This window comes from Tamandua tetradactyla, chromosome 17 (genome assembly GCF_023851605.1).
Source record: "Tamandua tetradactyla isolate mTamTet1 chromosome 17, mTamTet1.pri, whole genome shotgun sequence".
In the NCBI taxonomy this organism is placed as follows: domain Eukaryota; kingdom Metazoa; phylum Chordata; class Mammalia; order Pilosa; family Myrmecophagidae; genus Tamandua; species Tamandua tetradactyla.
Window position 1 is genome coordinate 4750037 of NC_135343.1, and position 19567 is coordinate 4769603.

At 41.3% G+C, this 19567-nt stretch overlaps 3 protein-coding genes and 1 long non-coding RNA gene across 12 annotated transcripts in view; 2 read left to right on the top strand and 2 right to left on the bottom strand.

The window, feature by feature from the left end:
• Positions 1 to 3968, bottom strand: part of TSGA10 (testis specific 10) — a 179840-nt gene extending 175872 nt beyond the window's left edge. For 3 of the 6 annotated variants that reach the window (XM_077133843.1, XM_077133842.1, XM_077133840.1), the window contains exon 1: positions 3819 to 3954. In XM_077133843.1, the coding sequence (XP_076989958.1) occupies positions 3819 to 3875 (57 nt within the window). In that variant the 5' untranslated portion in view covers positions 3876 to 3954. Of the gene's footprint in view, positions 1 to 3818 lie in introns of all 6 variants that reach the window. The other 3 variants (XM_077133845.1, XM_077133841.1, XM_077133844.1) reach the window with 3 other exon arrangements.
• Positions 3969 to 4353: 385 nt separating this feature from the next.
• C17H2orf15 (chromosome 17 C2orf15 homolog) lies at positions 4354 to 12760 on the top strand. 2 transcript variants are annotated; one of them, XM_077133851.1, is made up of 3 exons: positions 4354 to 4621; positions 5116 to 5207; positions 10115 to 12760. In XM_077133851.1, exon 3 carries the CDS (start codon positions 10188 to 10190, stop codon positions 10461 to 10463), a length of 276 nt encoding a protein of 91 aa, XP_076989966.1. In that variant the 5' UTR covers positions 4354 to 4621; positions 5116 to 5207; positions 10115 to 10187; the 3' UTR covers positions 10464 to 12760. The 2 variants fall into 2 exon arrangements, with proteins under 2 accessions (XP_076989966.1, XP_076989965.1); XM_077133850.1 differs by having other exon boundaries at positions 4355 to 4621; positions 10112 to 12760.
• Positions 8178 to 13400, bottom strand: LOC143660636 (uncharacterized). Its single transcript, XR_013164153.1, has 3 exons — positions 10582 to 13400; positions 10164 to 10304; positions 8178 to 8416 (listed from the first exon to the last, which is right to left on the bottom strand). It is a non-coding gene; the product is annotated as an uncharacterized LOC143660636 (long non-coding RNA).
• On the top strand, positions 13197 to 19175 carry LIPT1 (lipoyltransferase 1). Of its 3 annotated transcripts, none has more exons than XM_077133847.1 (2): positions 13197 to 13352; positions 17954 to 19175. In XM_077133847.1, the coding sequence occupies exons 1-2, from the start codon at positions 13285 to 13287 to the stop codon at positions 19074 to 19076; spliced, it is 1191 nt and encodes a 396-aa protein (XP_076989962.1). In that variant the 5' UTR covers positions 13197 to 13284; the 3' UTR covers positions 19077 to 19175. The 3 variants fall into 3 exon arrangements, with proteins under 3 accessions (XP_076989962.1, XP_076989964.1, XP_076989963.1); XM_077133849.1 differs by lacking the exon at positions 13197 to 13352 and adding an exon at positions 13804 to 13892; XM_077133848.1 differs by lacking the exon at positions 13197 to 13352 and adding an exon at positions 14050 to 14772.
• Positions 19176 to 19567: the final 392 nt, after the last annotated feature.

The window sequence follows — 19567 nt, forward strand, 5'->3', positions numbered from 1 at the left end:
AACACAGAGAAAATGGTTAGGAAAAAAGTATTTCTGACCTCTACTTTCCCGAATTGACTCAGGATATATTCTCTATATTCCCAAACAACAATGAAAACACCCCTACTGGAGCACTTACATCATTTTGTGTTTATTAGATGTCCAGTCACCTCAACTTTAACATATTTAAAGCAGATCATTGTTTGTGCACTTGTTCAGGTCACAAACGAAGGTGTTATCTTTTATTTTTCTCTTTCCCTGAAACCCATGTACTCCATCAGCAAGCCTTATGGTTCTACCTCCAAACTGTATAAATTCTTCCATTTCTGTACATTTTTATTATCACCTTCCTGGTCCAAGTCACCATCATCTTGTAACTGGATTACTGCAGTTGTTTCCTAACTGGTCTTTCTGCTTCTACTGTTGCTACAAACAAACCATTCTCCGCACCAGAAATAAAACAATCACTTTAAAATAATGAGATCCCGCTCAAAACACTCCAATGGCTTCCCACTGTAATTAGAACAAAATCCAAACTTCTTCTTGTGGCCTGTAAGGCTCTACATGATCTCGTCCCTGACTTCAGTTCTCTAAAGAGACACAGCCACTCTCTTCTTTGTTCCCCCTCCAGCTTTATAAGTCTTTTTCCTGTTCTTCAATTCCATTTGAAGGCCTCTGCACTTGCTTTCTCTCTGCCAGGAACACTCTGCCCAGCCCTTTCTATGGCTGGCTCCTTCTTGCCCTTAGCTCTTAGGCTCAATCATGAGGGTCCTCTCTGACTTCTTACTCAAAGTAACCTCTCTTCTAGCCACTCTCTCATTATACTCTGTGCACTTTTCACTACTTGAAATTATATCATTTATTTATTCACTGCCTGTTTCCCTCTACTAGAACACTAAAAAGCTCCAAGAGAACTAGGCTACTGTTTACTCACTGTTATATGCCTAATGTCTAAAGTGCCCAGCACAAAGTTGGTACTCAATAAAACATTTTCAAAATAATGAATTTTGGTGACATTTTCAAAATAATGAATTTTGGTGAAATAGAGTAACTTCAATAGTAGGGTTAAGGTGAAAGCAAGTCTGAAGAGAAGTTATGAATGACTAAGTGGTAAAGAAAATGGAACAGAAAATGAAAACCTCTTCAAGACAGAGCTAAAACTGGTTGAAGACCAAGGTTGTGGAAGTGTCATTCCAGGAGGTGAAAAACATTTTAAAATTCTCTCTCCACCAAGAAACCCCTTTCAGAATCCAACAAAACCCCTGGACACTCTCCTCAGGAAAATGCAAACAGACACAAAACTTTACAGACAATTTCAGGAGGGTTCAAGAACCCCCTAAAACCTTTGGACTCCAGGTTCAGAAGAAGTTCTACAGTTCAGAAGCAACGAATATTCTCTAAGGCACGGGTTAATGTTAACTGATAGAAAAGGGCCCCTAAAGTAATAAGAGGAAATCCAAGTAAAGGGTGTGCACTGTCCTCTGAGACAAGAAAGAGAAAAACAAGGCTAGACGAGGATTTAGATAAGAATGGGGTAGAACTCTGAGGGTGTTCCTACCTGGAAGAATTCTAATTTATCAGTGAAATAGGAGGTAAGATCATAAACTAAAAAGAACACCAATGTTGAGCAAAACAGAAAGCATACAATATGTGCCTGGCAAAGGTCTACTAAGTATTTTCATAGAATAATGGAAAACACTAGTGGACTTTTTTTGGGATTTTGAAATCTGGTACCACAAAAAAGTGAACTAAAGCTGAGATTTTTTTTAAAACTGTCTCCAAAATTTTAAGACTGATATACGCTGAAGTAGTCTACAGGAGGATGTAGAAAAATCACCCAAAACTTTATGAACAATTCTGGAATAAGTTTTGGTATTTATAATAAAATACGTGAAAAAATGTTTTGGGAATTTATTTCAAACAAAATAGTGTGGCCACATTGTTTAAACCTATCTTAAGAAAGAAAAAGAAATAACCTTTTTAGTCCTTCTATCCAATCCTCAGTGCTTTTCTTTCTTGCAACCTAGACTATACAGTAAAGAAACACCCTGTCTCTTCAAAATAGCATAAAACAATAATAGCCTTAAGATAGGCTGGGTTTATCAAGAACTCCTGGAAACAAAAGAAAGGCTTAAGTAGCTGTTTTCAAGAGGCTTTTCCTGGACTAAAAGAATCTAATAATACAATAAAGGTTTAACGTCTAACTAAGACACAAGGAAGTAACTTACCAACTAGTTCACTTTAAAAGATTATCCTGGGATATATGTATAAGAATGTTCATATCAGTGTTGCACATTAATTGCTCAAAACTGTAAAAACCTCAGTATCCACGAATAGTAGAGTAAATTTATGGCATATCCTTATAGCAGAACACTAATCAACAACCTAAACCTGAAGCAACAGCAACGATAAAGTTAAAAAACACAATGTTGAGTCAAGAAGTGAGATGCAAAAGAACACTTAGTAAAATTCCATTTAGATAAAGTTCAAAACAAGCCAAACTATCATGTTCACATACAAAGGTGGTAAAACGGTAAGGAAATGGATTTCATGGAAGTCAGGATGCTGGCTAACTCTGGGGAGACTGACAGGTGTCTGACTGGAAAAGAAAGAGAATAACACCTGCGCTACTTGCCTCAGGATATGGAGGACTTCAAAATCAAACTACGCTAAAACAAACTGGTCTAAACAATGAACTATTCAAAAGAAGACAGGGAAAAAAAAACAAAACAGAAACCCAGAGAAGAAGGGTTAATATTCTAATATTCTATGCTGTAAGCAGGGATTTTTTTTCTGGTACCACAAAAAAAATGAACTAGGGCTGAGATTTATTTTGTAAGATATATTTTTGAAGTTCCCACTGAAAAACAGCAAAGTTCAGATTTTAAAAGAGGTATTTCATTAATGTACCTTCCTAGTTACTTGAACAACCTAAGAAGAATGAGGAGTCTAGTTCATTGATGAATTCAAATACAAACAAGAATCAGTTTTTTCCTGAAAGCAGATCTGAATATGACACATTCCTTTTATACTTATAACTAATTTTATTCTAGTTACAAACCGATTGTTACACTATTTAGTTACATGTGTTTGCAAACACTTTAGTTACTTGTAAACAAAGTGTCTAATGGACAGCAGCAGAGAAAATTACAAACGACTAACTTATCCTGGGGTATAAAGACCTAAGTTGGAAGAAGAAAAGCACTGTCTCATTTATGCAAACTTTTTGCGAAGCCTTAATGATCACGCATAGGATAATTCAGTTTGTTTCTCTCTCTCTTTTTTTTTTAAACAAAAGCTAGTTCATCCTGCCTTCCTTGTATATAACTGTATATAATTTCTACTGAAATTACATGAGCTTTTAATGCAAATACCTTCGTAACCTCAGCCCCTCACCCCCAAAGTCTATAAAGAAGGGGCTTCCAAGTAAGAGCTCGGGAGCCAGGGAGAGCCAGACTGAACTCCCAAATCTGACTTCCAAATTCTTTCGCTCCGCTCCAGAGCGTTTCCAAACAGAACAGCCCCCCACCCCCACCAACCCGGCCCGAAGCCGGCGGGAGGGAGCCAAGCGGTCACCATAGGAACTGGGCACAACCCTAAGCTCACAAGAAACGACAACAGGGACAGAGTTTGCTCTTGGAGAGTTCTGGGGCTGTCCACCTTCCCCGACCCCAACTCTGCCCGCGACTGCTCCTGTGCGCGGCTCAACCCGCGAACACCCACCTCGGCCCCCCCCAGCCCCCAACCCCCGCCGCGCCAGCTCTCTTGCAGCCGCCCTCTCTGAAGCACTAGGCTCAGGAGCTGCGTCCCTCAGCCCCGCGCATTCCCGAGGCTTCTACCTGGAGCTCCGGGTCCCTCCCCCGGCTGCGCGGCCCGCCGCCTGCCCCGGAGCTCATCCCGGGGACTGCCCGGCCGCGGCCTCCGCCAGGGTGTCAGCTCCTTCCCAGACCGCATCCTCCGCCCCTTCCTCCACCCCACCCCCAAATTAACTTGCCCCGCCCCGGCAGGGGCGGGGGAAGGCGGATCCCGGCGGGAAGGCGGTGGGGGCGGTTAGCGTCCCCGGCGCGGCGGCCGGCCCCGCCCTCACGCTCTATACCTGAGGGGCTCGTCCTCCTCCCCGGCGCCTTCACTCCGCTTCCGTCCCGCGCGCCCCCAGTCCCCGTGCGCACGCGTACCTGGCTCGACACCCTTTCTCGCGGGAACGACTAGCCCTGTGCACGCACCCACGCGTTGAGCGACACGCACATCCACCTGCCTCACTCACAGGGCGCCTGGGAGAGGCGTCTTCCGGGCCCATCCGCGCCGCGCAGGCGCACGCCCACGCAGCGCCAGCTGCCCCACGCCGAGCGTCCCGTCTCCTAGCAACCGGTTGCAAGGTCCCTTAACACCGCTTCTCCCGAGGGGCCCGCTGCGGCCCCTGGGCCGGCTCAGAGCGCGCATGCGCACGGCTGCATCTCTCCGGGCCGTTCTCCCTAGGCTCGGGGACATCTGCCGCACCTGGGCGCCGCAGTAGACCCGCGTCCAGGGAACGGCGTCCTCCCCAGCGCGCTCTCCGGCCGCAGCCAGGGCCCTGTTTTGGTGGAGCTCCGCCCCGGGTCGGGACCTCGGGCTGCAGCGTCCTGGGCAGGGCGGCCGCGTCCCGGTGAGCGCGGGCGGCCTGCGGGCGGATCAGCCTGCGGACCGCCGGCCCCTCAGCTCCGCAAGGTCGAGTCCCGGCTGATGGGGCAGGCAGAATTAGCTGTCCTTTTCCACCTGCCCGGCCTTCAACAAGTCCCCTTTCCAGAGAAACTGGTCATGTTAAACAAAAAAGGGAAGGGTATACTCGCTCGATGTTTAATAGTGTATATCGACTGCTGTCCTGTTTAATACCAGTTGAACGTGTATTCGGTCTGAAAACACTCATTTAACTTAACCCGGTGTGATACTGGTTTGGGCCATCCAACTACTACCTTACCTTAAAACGGAGAAATGAGCTTTTTATTGAAAGAATGAGAATTGCATTACTCTGCCAATTTTTTGGAGCCCGGCTTGAAAACATTGTCTTAACATTTGTTAATGTTTAACATGCCCCACCCTTCTTAACTCAAGATCTTCTGAACCGTTGTGGTGACTCTATCTCCCTGTCTTTTCCTACAGATGAAATAGTTATTACGATTTTACAGCAGTTCTCGGATGATCTTGATATAGTATAAGTCTGTGCATTTCCAAGTAAGCTCACACTTTATCAGGTGAGTAATTTTTTTTACCACAAAGTATTGGCAGGAATAAGCAACGCTTATGTTAGAATAAATTTTAACTTTTAGCTGTAAGTGTATTTCCAGTCTCCATTCTGTTTGTACCTTTATATTTTCTCATATTTTATAGCATTTATTTTTAGGTACTAGATGCTTTGTAGTGAATCCTAGATACTAGAAAATTCTGTTGAATGTTTCTTATTTTAAAGAGGTCCTGGGGGCTTCCTCTGAAATATTCCTATTTATAAAATAAGTATCATCAAAGACGCACAGATTCTCAAAGACATTCCTGAGAAGTTATTAGGGGATATAATGTATAATCTCTTTCCTCTTCAGATGCTATTATTATTTTTAATAATTATCTGGCATTATTGGGGAAAAGAAGTAGGAAAGAATGTATGAACTTTAAAACCATCAGTTGGAGTTGAAGTCTTGGGGGTGGAATTATTAGTATAGGAAGTCGGATGGTACTTCCCTTAGGGTCAAAATAGGCCACTTAGACATTACTGGGGATTCATTAGAAAGAATGTGGAGAGAAAGATCATTTTAAAGCCAAACCACTGCATTAAGGGCTTTCTTTTTCTATCAAGGACTATTGATTTCTACCTCAAAAAAGTGAACCGTTTCTTCCCTCTGTGAAAATTCAGGGAGTGGTGGGTGCTCCCCTGACCCCCAAACTACAAGCTTTTATGGTGTCTCTGCTTGCTCTCTTCTGCCAGGTTCTCTGGTACATTTCTAAGGTCTGATGTTCTTTTCTCGCCATTTCCTTCACTTACCCCACAAAATGCTAGCCACCTGGGCTTCCCAGACCCTGAGCTCTGTCTTCTCAGCTGAGACCACCAGGCTTTATTTGGGCTCCCCTGGCTATGCCAAGGTCTGTACATTTCCAGGTCCTGAAGATTAACAGGGTTCACCATGTTTATTCCTTTCTACCAGGGATCACTCTCTTGCACTGCCTTTTTAGATCTTGGAATTTCGAAAAAACATTGTTTCATATGTTTATCTGGTTTTTAAGTTGTTTAAGGTACGAGGATAAATGTAGTCCCTGCCTCTCCATCATGGCTAGAAGCCCAAGTCTGCCTGTTCGTCACTGTCTCACGCCCCATTTCACGAATTATCCCTAGCAGAAGTGGTTTGCAATTCAAAGACTGTTCCAGGCTGAGTGAAATTAAGTACAAAGGCTATCAGGCGGGAGAATGTTGGCATAGCGTGTTCTTGGGGCAGAGCAATGAGGTCATAGGGCTGGGGTGGAGAAAGTGAGAGATACAGGAGTCTTTGGGATGACAGAATGCTAGCTGGTTAATCGGTTTCCCTTTGCTGCTGGAACAAATTCTCAGAAACTTGGTGACTTAAAGCAATGCAATTTTATTATCTTACAGTTTTTGGTGTCAGAATTCCAAAATGTCTCACTAGGCCCACCTGAATAATATCTCCTATTTCAAGCTGAGTTAACAAATTCGTTGCCATCTGCAACCTTAATTTCCCCTTGCTATGTAACGTTAACATACTCACAGCTTCTGGAGATTTCAATGTGGACATTTTTGGAGGACCATTATTCTGCCTACCTTAGCTAAAGACCAGATGTATAGAGATTTGGGGTTTTACTCTGAGACAGAGAGCAACTAGAGCATGTTGAACTAGGAGTAATGTGGCCTGGTGTATGTTTTAATTTAATTTTATTATTATTTTTTTTACATGGGCAGGCACCTGGACTCGAACCCAGGTCCTCTGGCATGGCAGACAAGCATTCTTGCCTGCTGAGCCACCGTGGCCCGCCCTGGTGTATGTTTTAAAAGGTTCATTCTGGTTACTGTTTGGAGGATATACAATGGGGAAGGATGGCCAAGGGGGAATCAGAGACAGTGTTTGTGAAAGGATCGGATGTAGAATGAGATAAAGAGAAGACTTAGAAATGTACCAGAAGAGGAGGTTTCCTGTCAGCCTGCATTCTCCCTTAATACTCAGGACCATCCCTCTTTCTAAGGTTTTCCATTCTAATGGTAGTGAAGTTGCATTTCTTTGATTATTTAGTAAGTTTGAGCATATCTGTATGTATTTATTATGTATTTCAAATTCTACCATCTTTGAAATGTCTATATCCTTTCCCCATTTTGCATTGGATTTCCCTTTTCCTTGTTAATTTATAAGAGTTCTTTATACATTTCCACCTAAGTCTCCTGTCAGTCTCTTATCCATCTTTTTTACTTTGTTTATGGTTTCTTCATTGAATGTTCTTAATTTTGAGTATTAAAATCCATCTGTTTTCACTCCTTACTGTTTAAGCTTTTCAGTCTTGCTAAAGAAATCTTTCTCCACCCCAAGCTGACAAATACATTGTTCTACATTTTCTACTTTTGACTTTATAGTTCTACCATTTGTTAGGTCTTTAATGCATTTGGAGTACACTTTTTATACAAGATAGGGACCCTGCTTTGTTTTTATCCACATAATGAGACAGGGTTCATAATACCACAAAAGTAAACAATCTGTTCTATCCCCTTTATCATATATGAACTTCCTACACATGCAAAGGTTCATTTTGAAGCTCTGCCATGTTCTCTTGGTCATTTATTTTTCCTGCACCTATACTAGATTGTTTTTGTTACTTTGACTTTATAGCATGTCTTCATATCTGGCAAGGCAATTCTTTTTGTTCTTTTTGTCCAGATTGATCAAACTCTTTATGGATCTTTATTTTTCTGTATGCCTTCAAAATTTCTTCTTGAAAGGCAACCTGAACGCCATGCCAGAGACCCCAGGTAGACTTGTTCTCCCTTTACAGACCCCAGGGGAACTTAAGGTGAGACTCACAGAACCAAATCTACCAATTGCCTTTGGTCCCGCCTCCATCTCTCTATTACACTGCTGTTTAATGTGCTGGTTTATAATTATATGTCACCATTATTTTACCTCTTTAAGCGCTGATTTCAAATGCAGTATGTTATTTTACAGAGTTTGTTCATGTTTTCTGTTTCTTCAATTTTATATTTTGAGAAAATTTTAAACATTCAGAAAAGTTATTAAAATAAAACATAGAACAGTTGCTTATCCTGTATCTTCTAGATTCAACGATTGTTAACATTTTGCACGTTTTCTACTTTCTCCTCTCTGTAACTCTCCATCCATCCATCCATGTTGCTGAACAATTTGAAAGCAAGTTGCAGATATGATCCCTCACCCCTATCCATTTCAGGGTGTATCATCTAAGAACAAAGGCATTTACTTACAAATCACAATACAATTATCACATTCAGGGCATTTAACACTGACATAGTGTTATCTCAGAAATCATCCAGTTTCACATTTATCCATTTGCCCAAGTAATGCTCTTTACAGTACATTTTTCCTCAATTCAGGATTCTTCATTGTCTCTTTAGTCTACTTTAATCTGGAACAGTTGCTCAGCCTGTCTTTCATGACATTGACATTTTTGAGGAGTACAAGCTATTTGTTTTGTAGATTGTCTCAGTTTGGGTTTTCCTGATTGTTTCCTCATGAATACATTCAAGTTTTGCATTTTTTGCAGGAGTGTTTTCTTTTTAATTAATTAGAAGAAGCCAAAGAATAGAATAAATTCATTTTTATTAATTTGAAAGTACTGTTGGATATTTCTTTGATGAGGAAAGAAGCTTCACTTTTAAATTCCAAATCTAAGAAGCAGGTATACTTAAATTTTAGAATTTCATCAGAGAGATCTTTAAAAAGTTTAGCTAAATTATATTTAATTCCTGAAAGCAAAGTCTATACTAATTATCTAATTGTCTTCTCAACAACATTTGAGTAACTTACTATATTTACAATGTTATGGTAGGCTCAGTACCCTGTTCTGTTACAGGTTGCTCACTGATATTCAATCACAGATGTGGAAAAAGGCATTTTCAAGATCTTATCTTTAGAACTTTTTATTCAATAAATGATTAAAGCTTAGTGGTTAAAATTGGAAAGTGTATGTTGTGTTTATATTACCACAATAAAAATTTTAAAAACATATTACTGTAAAACACAAAAGTGAACACTAATGTAAATTATGGACTTTAGTTAGTAATAAAATAATAGTGGTTCATCATTTGTAACAAATGTACCACATTAATGGCAAAATGTTAATAATAGGGAGAATACAATGTGTTTGGGCAGGGGTATCTGGGAACTTTGTACTTTCTATATGATTTTTCTGTAAGCCTGCCATTTCTTTAACAAAAGAAGAAAAAAAGAGTGGGCACGTGCTTCAATTCACAGGTGTGGACTATCCCCCCGATTTCATGTTGCTGCTAGAGTATCTTTGGTACATCACTATTTGCCAGCAAGCACTGGGTGCTTTCATATCTAAACTATCTTCTCTGTGCCAAGAAGCCTGTCCCCTCTGCTATCCTGGCCAATTCTGCTTACCGAATTCTGACCCATCTTGCAACATCCAACCCTGGCCTTGGACTTCCTCCTTTGGAAACCTTTCCAAGCTCTCTCTCTGTGTGCATCCCTCTTCATAGATTGGGTATCTTTAATGACAAGTACCCTATCTTTATTGAGCATCATTTTTTCCAGAACACAGAACAGAGTGCTTACCTCTGGTAATTATTTCTTTAATCCAGTAATAAAAAATTAAGAATTTTTGCTAGCAAGAATGATAGAAAGGTCTAAGTAAAGAAATTCTATTATTTTCTGAAACTTAAGCTATGGTAGTTTAATTCCTTTTCAAAAAGACTTTTAGGGAAATCTAGAGAATCTACAAAAACCTTCCCACAAAGAAAAATGTAAACACTTGACAGGAAGGTGATTTTTCTTTAAATTTTTAACATCGTCACCTTGACATTGTATTCAAATCAAGATTGCTGTGAAGTTAGTTGAACTTCCTGCTCTATTCACTTGTTACTTGTGTTTCAAAAAAAAATTTTTTTTTTCAGCAGTCAAGTTGAAGAAACATTTCTACTGCCTAGAATACTTCCTGAAAATCACCTTGATATTTGTTCGGCTGTCCCAATGGGATTTTCTCTTAGTAAATCTGCCACTCAGGTCTCTGCTATGCGTATTGATTCACAAGTGGACGATCACTTAATGCGAGGGACTGAGGAAAGCAGGTTGGAACCAGTGACTCAGCTGTTTCAGAACACCAAGAAAAGAAGATTAGAAGACCCACACCAAGAAAGCTTTACAAGGAGTAAAGAGACTGGCACAGGCTCTCTTTCAGCAAAAGCCTTGGGTTCAGGGGTATATGTTAAAGAAAGCGATGGAATAGAAATGACAGATGTGGAATGAAGTAATCTGTACATATTACTAAAGAAGCCAAAAATTGCTTTCGATAAAGAGAGGCTGTTCAATGAAAATTTAACCTTATTAGGAAAACCTAACAAAATGAAGAAAAGCTATTACTTACATTTCACTATGAATCATCTTAGACAACATCTTTTGATGATGCACATTCAAAACACAGTTGCTTCAGGGGGAAATTACCTTCCAAAATCCAAAGTAGATTTCTCTATTATTTCACATTCTATCCTTCTTAAAGAAACAGATTTTTAGTAACAGTATTCAAATGGCGCCAAAACATTTTAATTGTAATGTATTTCTTTAACAAGTGATAGTAAAATAGTTCCTAAATAACTTGATACAGTATTTAATTCTGTTTCTGGTGTACAGTTTTGTATGGTACATTTCCAGTTTGGGAGTTTGCTCTAGGGCACTCTCTCTTCCTGCATTTTTGGATCTCTATCCTGCAAAAAATCACTGCAGATAGATTCTGCAAATGACTAGTAAATTATATACCTTCAAAAGCATTTAGTATTTTAAATCTTCCCTTTAAAACTGTTCTTCCCCCACACTGAATCCATTTCTGAGTTAGAATATAATTGTTTCTGAGTATAATAGTTTATCCTGCAGATGCTACCATTTTATAGCACCAATATCACTACACTTATTAAAATATCGAGTAGTGTAAAAGTAGTAGTTCAAGCAATATTAGATAAAATTAAAAACTATCTGGGACATAGTGACCTATAACCATGCTATGTATGTATTAAACATGTTCATTTTTTTAATATTTACTGGCTGACTCTAATGCCCAATATTATTTAATTGTCGTGAAAAGAATGAGTAAAAGGTACCTTCTTTGGGGGGAAGCAATATTTTACAAATCAGAAAAATACTAAGCAAAAGGTAATATATTTTGGGGAATACTGACTCTAGAGTAAGCAAAAAAATTGATTAGAACATAAGCCAATTAGATGATGCTTTTTATTATTTATAGAACATAACTCTTTGGGAGAAAAAAAACTACATAAATTGTTTCTTTGTTCACCAAGTCTTGCACTGTGTTTGGCACTGTGGTGCTTGGAGGGGTGAATAAAACAGCCACTGCCTTTGTAGTGCTTACTGTCTATCAGGGAAGACAGAAGGGTCAACAATAATTTAAAAATTACAAATGGTAATGTGCCATGAAGAAAAAGTAAAGCATTCAGAGAGGCATAACAGGAGACATATACATAAACTTGATTTTTTGTTGGAACTAGGATAACTTCCCAGAGAACATGACATTTACAGCTGTTGCAGTGATATGACTTCAAGTGTGATGATGGTAGAGATAAGTGGACAGTGTCCAGGTGTGGTTTGCCACGATGTGGACATGATTTGGAAGTGTGAAGTCAGGAATAAGGAAGGGTTTGTACTGGAAAGTCTAGATGCATGGACAGAATTGGTCTAGTTTCCCTGGAGGAAAGAGAGCTTAGGAGCACAGTTTTTGGACATTCCAGGTTTCCAAGGCAAGTAGACAGTTGTATGTAAGGGACTAGAAATATAAATTTTGAAGTTATATACAGAAAAGGTATTGAAAGCTGTGGGAATCAATGAGATAGATTAAGGAGAACTATAGCAATGAAGTCCAAGGAACTACACTATTCAAGGGCTGGTCAGAGCATAGAGAGCTGGCAAAGTGAACTGAGGAGTTGGCAGTAAGATTAGAGGAAAAACAAGATGCAGTAATGTCAACGTTGTCCACGTGAATCTTTCATGGTGAAGGTAGTCAAATGAAAGGTTAGAAGACTGAAACACCCATCAGATCTAGCAACAGGAATGTCATTATTGACCTTAAAAGCATTTTTGATGGAATAATGGGGTAAAGCTACGTTGGAGTAGTTTAAAGAAAGAATGGGAAGTGAGGTGGTGGGTACTAGATAGGTAGGTTGGCTCTGAAGGGTAGTAGGGAAAAAATGGAGAGAGAAGGGAGGTCACCGGAGGGAAAGTACAGCATGTTTGAGTCAATGGAAGGTTCCAGTGGGGAGCTGAAGAAGTAGAAGAGGGCATAAGAATAATCAAGGAGCAGAAGTCTCGGAGCATGGAGGAAGAAGTGGGATTCCCTAAAACCACCTTAGCAGAAATTAGGAAAACAGAGATGGAATTTAGAAAGAAGATAAGCAGAAAGCAATTGTACTGCTTGGCTATTTCTAATCACTAGGAAAATTCCTGCTGTGATTAACTTTGAACAGAATTCGTTCCCACGCCCTTAATACCAGGACGACTAACTCAGTCACAAAGGTAATAATAAAGGAGGTGCCATTGTAGCTTTGTGTGGAGCCCCAGTCATTTACAGTATCTGCACCACCAACCAAATCGTGAAGACTAGGCTCTTCTTACCCTAAGAGGCAAAGCGTGGCTTCTAATCTAACCAGAGAGACGTTAATCTTCCGGGAAGACTGCAAAAGACGGCCACAAATTCTTGGCAGCTCCTGTCAAGAGGTGAGGTCCCTTACCCCACCCCGTAAATCTGAGTTGGGTCTTTGGTTGCTTCGACCAATACAATGGGGTGGAAGTGCCTCTTCCAAGGCCAGGCCTTGAAATGAACGGTGCCGGTGTCGGAGCGGGAGCGCGGCCGGGTCGGGAAGCCACAGGGGAGCCCTAGGATGAAGCCAGCAGAGAAACCACGCCGCGTTCCCGCTTAACTGTGACGAATAATAAATTGTTTTACGCCACTCGTTTCTGAGGCAGTTTGTTATGCGCCAATTGTTACCAGACTACGAACCTTCCTGACTGCTGGGGGAGCTTCTTGCCCCCGCATTGAGGGAAACCCCAAACGGGAACTGGTCTCATGTCTGTCCTGACCCACTCCATCCTACTTACTGCCACCTCCGTACTGCGAGCGCCGACGTTTATTCGGTATTTAATGTCTTTTACTACTGGTTTTAACTCATACTTGCCCGGCTTCCAAGTAGAGTTACCTGCCACTTGCACTATAAGCAGCTGCGCAGCGAGCCAGCGCAATGCCTGACGTCCAGTAAGGGGTCCCGGACGCCCCCAGACTCGCTCTGCCCAATGCCCCTCCGGCCCCTGCCAGCTTCGCCCGGGTGGCCGTTATCCCGGCGCTGCCACGCGGGGGCTCGCGTCCCAACTCTCGGCACTTTCACCCGAGCGCGGACCGTCCCCTGCCCCTAGTATCTGTTCTGCGTGGTCTCGCCCCGCTCCCACCCTCACGAACACCGCGGAAAGGCGCCCAGAAGACCCACCCGCGTCCCTCGGCCCGGAGGGCAGCGGGACAGGCGCGGCCCCGCCTCCTCCAGCAGCCCGCAGCCTGGGGCGGGGCGGGGCTGCGCGCGGGGCCTGCCGGGAGCTCGGGGCCAAAGGCGGTCTTCGCCCGCCCGAGCTCACGCGAGTCCGCACGAGCCGCAGCGGGGTCGTGGGTGCGACCGGAAGCGGCAGGTGCGTGAAGCCGGGAAAGGGTTTCTCGGGAACGCTGCGGGCGCCGCGGGGCTGCCGTGGGCTTCGGAGTCTCCCGCGAACACCGGTGTGTGCGACCTCTGTTGCGACCCGAGGCCGGTGTCCGGGCGGGGGCGGGGCCTTGAGGCCGGGGGCGCGCGCGCGCCGACTCCGGCCCGCAGCTGCAGGGCGCTGACCCGACTCCGCCGGAAAGGCGTGTCCTGAACGCGGGCGAGCGGAAGCGAACGTAAAGCGGCCTGGGCGCCCGCGGTGTGCACGCCCACAGAGAACCGAAAGGGCGAATATAACGTGCACACGACAACCAGGACGAGATTCTCGGTACGTTAGGGGTGTATAAGAGGTGACCGACAGTAGCCCTGGCAAGGTTTACGAAGGCGTCGAACCTGCCGAGACGACAGACGGGACGGCGGTGCTTTTCGCCTCGTGTTCTCGTGAAGAAGGTTTGACAGTGCATGGTAGCGATGGCGCGGTGGCCCCGAGCGCGTGGAAATGAGAACATCCTCTCAGGAAAATTTTAAAATAATAATGAATGGATCGGAGTAGAGAAATGCAGATTTACTAAAGAAACAAAATTTGACTAGGCTTTCAAGACATGACTGTATCCAGACAAGTCAAGATAGAAGGTGTGTGGTTCGTGTTGTGGTCCTGGTACCGGACAAAAGTAGTGACTTCACTGCCCAGCGCGCTCAGATGACCAGTTCCTGAAACACAGAGGTTCAAAGAGGGTGTTCATTGTTGGCGGGAAGCAGGAGATCAGAGGACTTATCTATAGGCCTAAAAATCTGTCTCCCCAAGTCTCAGGAGTTCAAGGTCTTTATGGATCCAAACAACGGGAGATCTGTCATTACCGTCTCAATAGCAAGTATGTGCAGAAACAGTTTGCAAATGTAAAGGAGTGGAACTGTGCTAGAACCAAGTCAGTGGTTCCTTCTGGCTGACTCAAGGCCCTGAACCAGTAAACATTTGGGGCTGTCTTTAGTGATGCTAAGACTCTTAAAGTTGAAAAACTGGATAAAATAAGGGTTTCAACAAGGTTTTTACAGTCATCAGGGCACAAGAGAACTAACTCCCTCCCTGATGATGTTAACTCTGCTAGACCTTTTCAACCCTCACCTTATTTGATCTTTCTGTGGCATTTGACATTGTTGAATCTCTTACCTTCTCAGAGTACCACACTTTTTAAATGTCCTTTACTTCTGTTCTCAGTTTCCTTCAACTCTCCTTCCTTTCTCTGCCTCACCTTTAAATGTTACTGCTCTTTGGGGTTCTGTCCCAGACTGCTTCTTTCACTGAACCCTCTCTGGACAGTCTCATCCCTTCTCATACCGTCAGCTTTGTCCTCTTGGCTGCTGACCAGTTCCAGACTTTCAAGTTCAGCACTGTCCAAATTAACCAATTTTTTTCACCTCAAACCTTCTCTTCCTTTGAAATATGCCCCAGGGAGTATCACCTCTGTCCACCTATGTGCCAAACCCAATATCAGGGCATAATGTGAATAGCTGACACATATTGTGTACTTTCTATGTGCCAGGCACTCTTCTAAGTGCTTTACATGTATTAGCTCATTTAATTCTGATACTGTGAGCTAAGACCTGTCATATCCACATTTTACAGAAAAGAGATCTCAGGCACAGAGAAGCAAACTAATCGTCCTTTAATCACTCATTGGTAAGGGACAGAGTTGGGATTTGAATTCTGGCAGCCTGGCTTGGGCGGGTAATCATTTTATAAAGGGCATGGTTCTTGACTTTTCTCACTGTCCTCCAGCCATTTGTCAAGTATTGTAGATTCTCCACGCTTATGTCTCTAAACCATAAATCTGATCTCACTGCTTTCTTAAAATTCTTCAGTGCCTCCCCTATGGCCCCTGGAGAAAAGTTCAAGCATTTAAAATAGATTTTAAGACTCTTTATAATCTGATCTCTATGTCTGCATTTTTATCTCATGCAGCTCCCCATTTTCCACTCTCAATACTAGCCATCTTACACATCTTAAGTACCAGCCAGTGGAATTAAATTCTTTGAATGTGTCATGTTCTACTTTTCCTCAAAGCTGTTGCACATTGCTAGAATACTTTTACTTACCCCTATTATTTCTCAGCTTATATGTTCCTTATTAGAGGATTAAATGGCCCTGTAATGCACTTACATCTCTCATAGCACTTATGACACTATATTTTAATTGTTGCCTTACTAACTTTTTTGCTATTACCCACTAGAAGTGAGTTCCTTGAAGACAAGGGCCAGTCTCCCTCTCTAAGATCTTTCAGAACCCCTTTTCTGTGTCTGCTATGCCTATCAGACCCTCACTATCACTAATAAACAACTGCTTTAGTCTAGTCATTGGTCTCCCCACTCCTAATCTGTCTTTAATCCATGCTCCACACTACTAGCTGAGGCACTTTTTCATAATGGCAAGCTTAAGATTTGCCCGCTTAAAATGCTTCAGTTGAGCTCAGCTGCCCTTAGAAAAAGTCCAGCTATCTTAGAATTACATGAACTTGTCTCCTTCCCTCCTCTCTCGCCTTGGGTCCCATCTTACTACTTTGCACCTAGGTAAGGTGGGAATGAGGAAATATATCAAAATCAGATAGAACCAAAAGCAAATTGATTAATCAAAGAAATGGTTATTTCATTGCAGTCTTAGGACAATGTAGACATAAGCTTCAGTGAAGCTACAAGACTATAACTTTAACCACGGGGAGGGAGTCCCCAAAACATGCCTTACTATTAGATGTCTTTTTGCCTTTGCATATGCTGGGAATATGCTACTCCCATCCACCTGGCAAACACCAGCAGATTTTCAGACCTTGTTCAAATATTCAAGTATCCCTTCCTCTAATAGGTCCTTCCTTGCCTTTCTAGACAGAGGGAGCGTAAATTGCTTCAACCTTTTTGTAGAACAGTTTATAAGAATGTATCAAGAATGATGAAAATGTAAAGACTCTGTAACTCAGAAGTTACACATCTAAGAAATTATTTAACTAAATAATTTTTCCAAGTTATAGACTTTAATAACCCATTTTTCCCTAGTTCTTTAACCTAAAGGAAAAGTATAAATGTCCTGAGATACAGTATTAGAAAAGAATGGTTTGTTTTAAGTCTGTAGTTAGTCAAAGTCCATTATTATAGCTTGTATTTTCAACTTTTGCTACCAAATATTTCACCACAGCTAACAGAAATAGTCTGTAAAGTGTCCAAACATAATGAATTTGTTCACAGCTTTTCCATATAACCCTGCGTATTCTGATTACCTCTCTCCCTGACCTCAGGAAATTCATCCTAATTTAATATTGATCTAAATAAAACAATTATACTGCTAATAAATTATATCTCAAAGTCAAATAGGAATTATGTAAAATGTAGTATAAGGACATAATTAAGGTTTCCACAGAAATACTCATGAATATATTGTTACACAGAAAAACTTTGAACAATCTATAGTTACAAGCTGAGAGACTGAGTAAACAGTAGTACATCTGGCCATGGGATACTATACAACCATTAAAGCTGATGTAACAATATATTTAATGTTGAATGAAATAATAGAATGGCTCCATTTTGGTGGGGAAAACGTATGTGTGTGTGTGTTGTATATAATGCACAGAAAAAAAAATGGTTACCCACCAAAATGTTAACTATGTCTCCAGGTGGTGAGAGGATAGATTATTTTATTTTCTTGTTTTTGCTTATATGTGTTTTCTCATTTTTCTCATTCAACATGTATTACCTATGAATTCAAAATATTTTGTTTGACTTTTGGATATATTATATGTATATGTGCAGCAGAATTCTTGTTTGAAAAATCTGTGCCCTTATTCAATGTGAATTGAATTAGTTTGTAGTCTGTCTTAATTTATTTCCTTTGTGTACTCTGTTGTAAAGTTATTAAAGACTAATGAATGGTAAGACCAAAAGGCATGAAAAGCAATTTTACTAGATACTTAGAGATTACTTTGGATTAAATAACCAAGAATTGATAGCTAGAAAGTTTAATTTTCCTTTTTCAGTTAACTTAATTTTTTTCTCTCTCATTTTTAAAAGCATGCTGATCCCATTTTTAATGAAGAATTGCTTCCAGTTATGTTGTAAACTCAAGATCCCAGCAGCTGGTTTTAAAAACACTGTAAAAAGTGGGCTCATTTTAGAGTCTCTTTCCAGTAACGTTTATCAAAATCTGGCCGTAGAAGACTGGATCCATGACCATATGAATCTAGAAGGCAAGCCAGTTCTGTTCTTTTGGAGAAATTCTCCCTCTGTTGTAATTGGTAGGCATCAGAATCCTTGGCAGGAATGTAATCTGACTCTGATGAGAGAAGAAGGTATAAAACTGGCTCGGAGAAGAAGTGGAGGAGGAACAGTCTACCATGACATGGGCAATATCAATTTGACTTTCTTTACCACCAAGCGCAAATATGATAGGATGGAAAATCTGAAATTAGTTGTGAGAGCTCTCAGTGCTCTCCAACCCCAGTTGGATGTAAAAGCTACTAAAAGATTTGACCTTTTACTTGATGGACAGTTTAAAATCTCAGGAACAGCCTCCAAAATTGGCCGGACTACTGCTTATCACCACTGCACTTTATTATGTAGCACTGATAGGACCTACTTGTCCTCCTTGCTAAAGAGCCCTTACCAAGGGATCAGGAGCAATGCCACTGCTAGCATACCTTCCTTAGTAAAAAATCTTCTGGAAAAAGATCCCACTCTGACCTGTGAGGTCCTGATGAAGGCTATTGCTGCAGAGTATGCTGCGTATCATCAAATTGATAATCACATTAACCTAATAGACCCAACAGATGACACACTGTTTCCTGGAATAAATAGCAAAGCCAGAGAACTACAAACTTGGGAGTGGATATATGGTAAAACTCCAAAGTTTAGTATAAACACTTCCTTTAATATATTGTATGAACAGGCACCCTTGGAAATTAAAGTACATATAGACATAAAGAATGGAAGAATTGAAATCTGCAACATTGAAGCACCTGATCATTGGTTGCCATGGGAAATACGTGATAAATTCAATTCGAGTTTTGTTGGCAGTAAGTTTTGCCCAATTGAAACTACCATGCTGACAAATATATTACTTAGAACCTGTCCAGAAGACCATGAACTTCACAGTAAATGGAATTTTCTCTGTGAAAAAATTAAGAGAATAATGTGATTAAGATTAAATGTCTTCATACTCATAGCTTTGATAAGAGGATACACTTTTTATATGTATACTGTATGTCTTTCTTAAATAAAAACTTAGCATATTTCAGTAACTTCTCATTCTAAATTGTCTATCATCTGTCCTTGTCCATATTTTCTACTCATTTCTAGGTTACTCTTTTTCTTCATTAATTTTAATACCTGGTACACACAATCTTAAGCTGCTTCCTCTGGCATTGTATACCATATCAAACAGTCTGACCTCACAGTTCCTTGTTTTCTAACCTGAGAGGACTATAGCCCAGGTTTCTGCCCCCCCCATACCATAAGTTCTGCAGTTCTCACTTTTAATAATACTTTTTGTCTTTCCAGCCTCTCCCACTAAATTTAAGCTCATTGTATTTTCTAGGCCCTTGACTCTTCTCTAATTCCCAAATCTCTCCTTGCTTCATTTTCCTTCCAGCCCAGCCTGAATTATTTCAAATATACTGCACTTTCTTA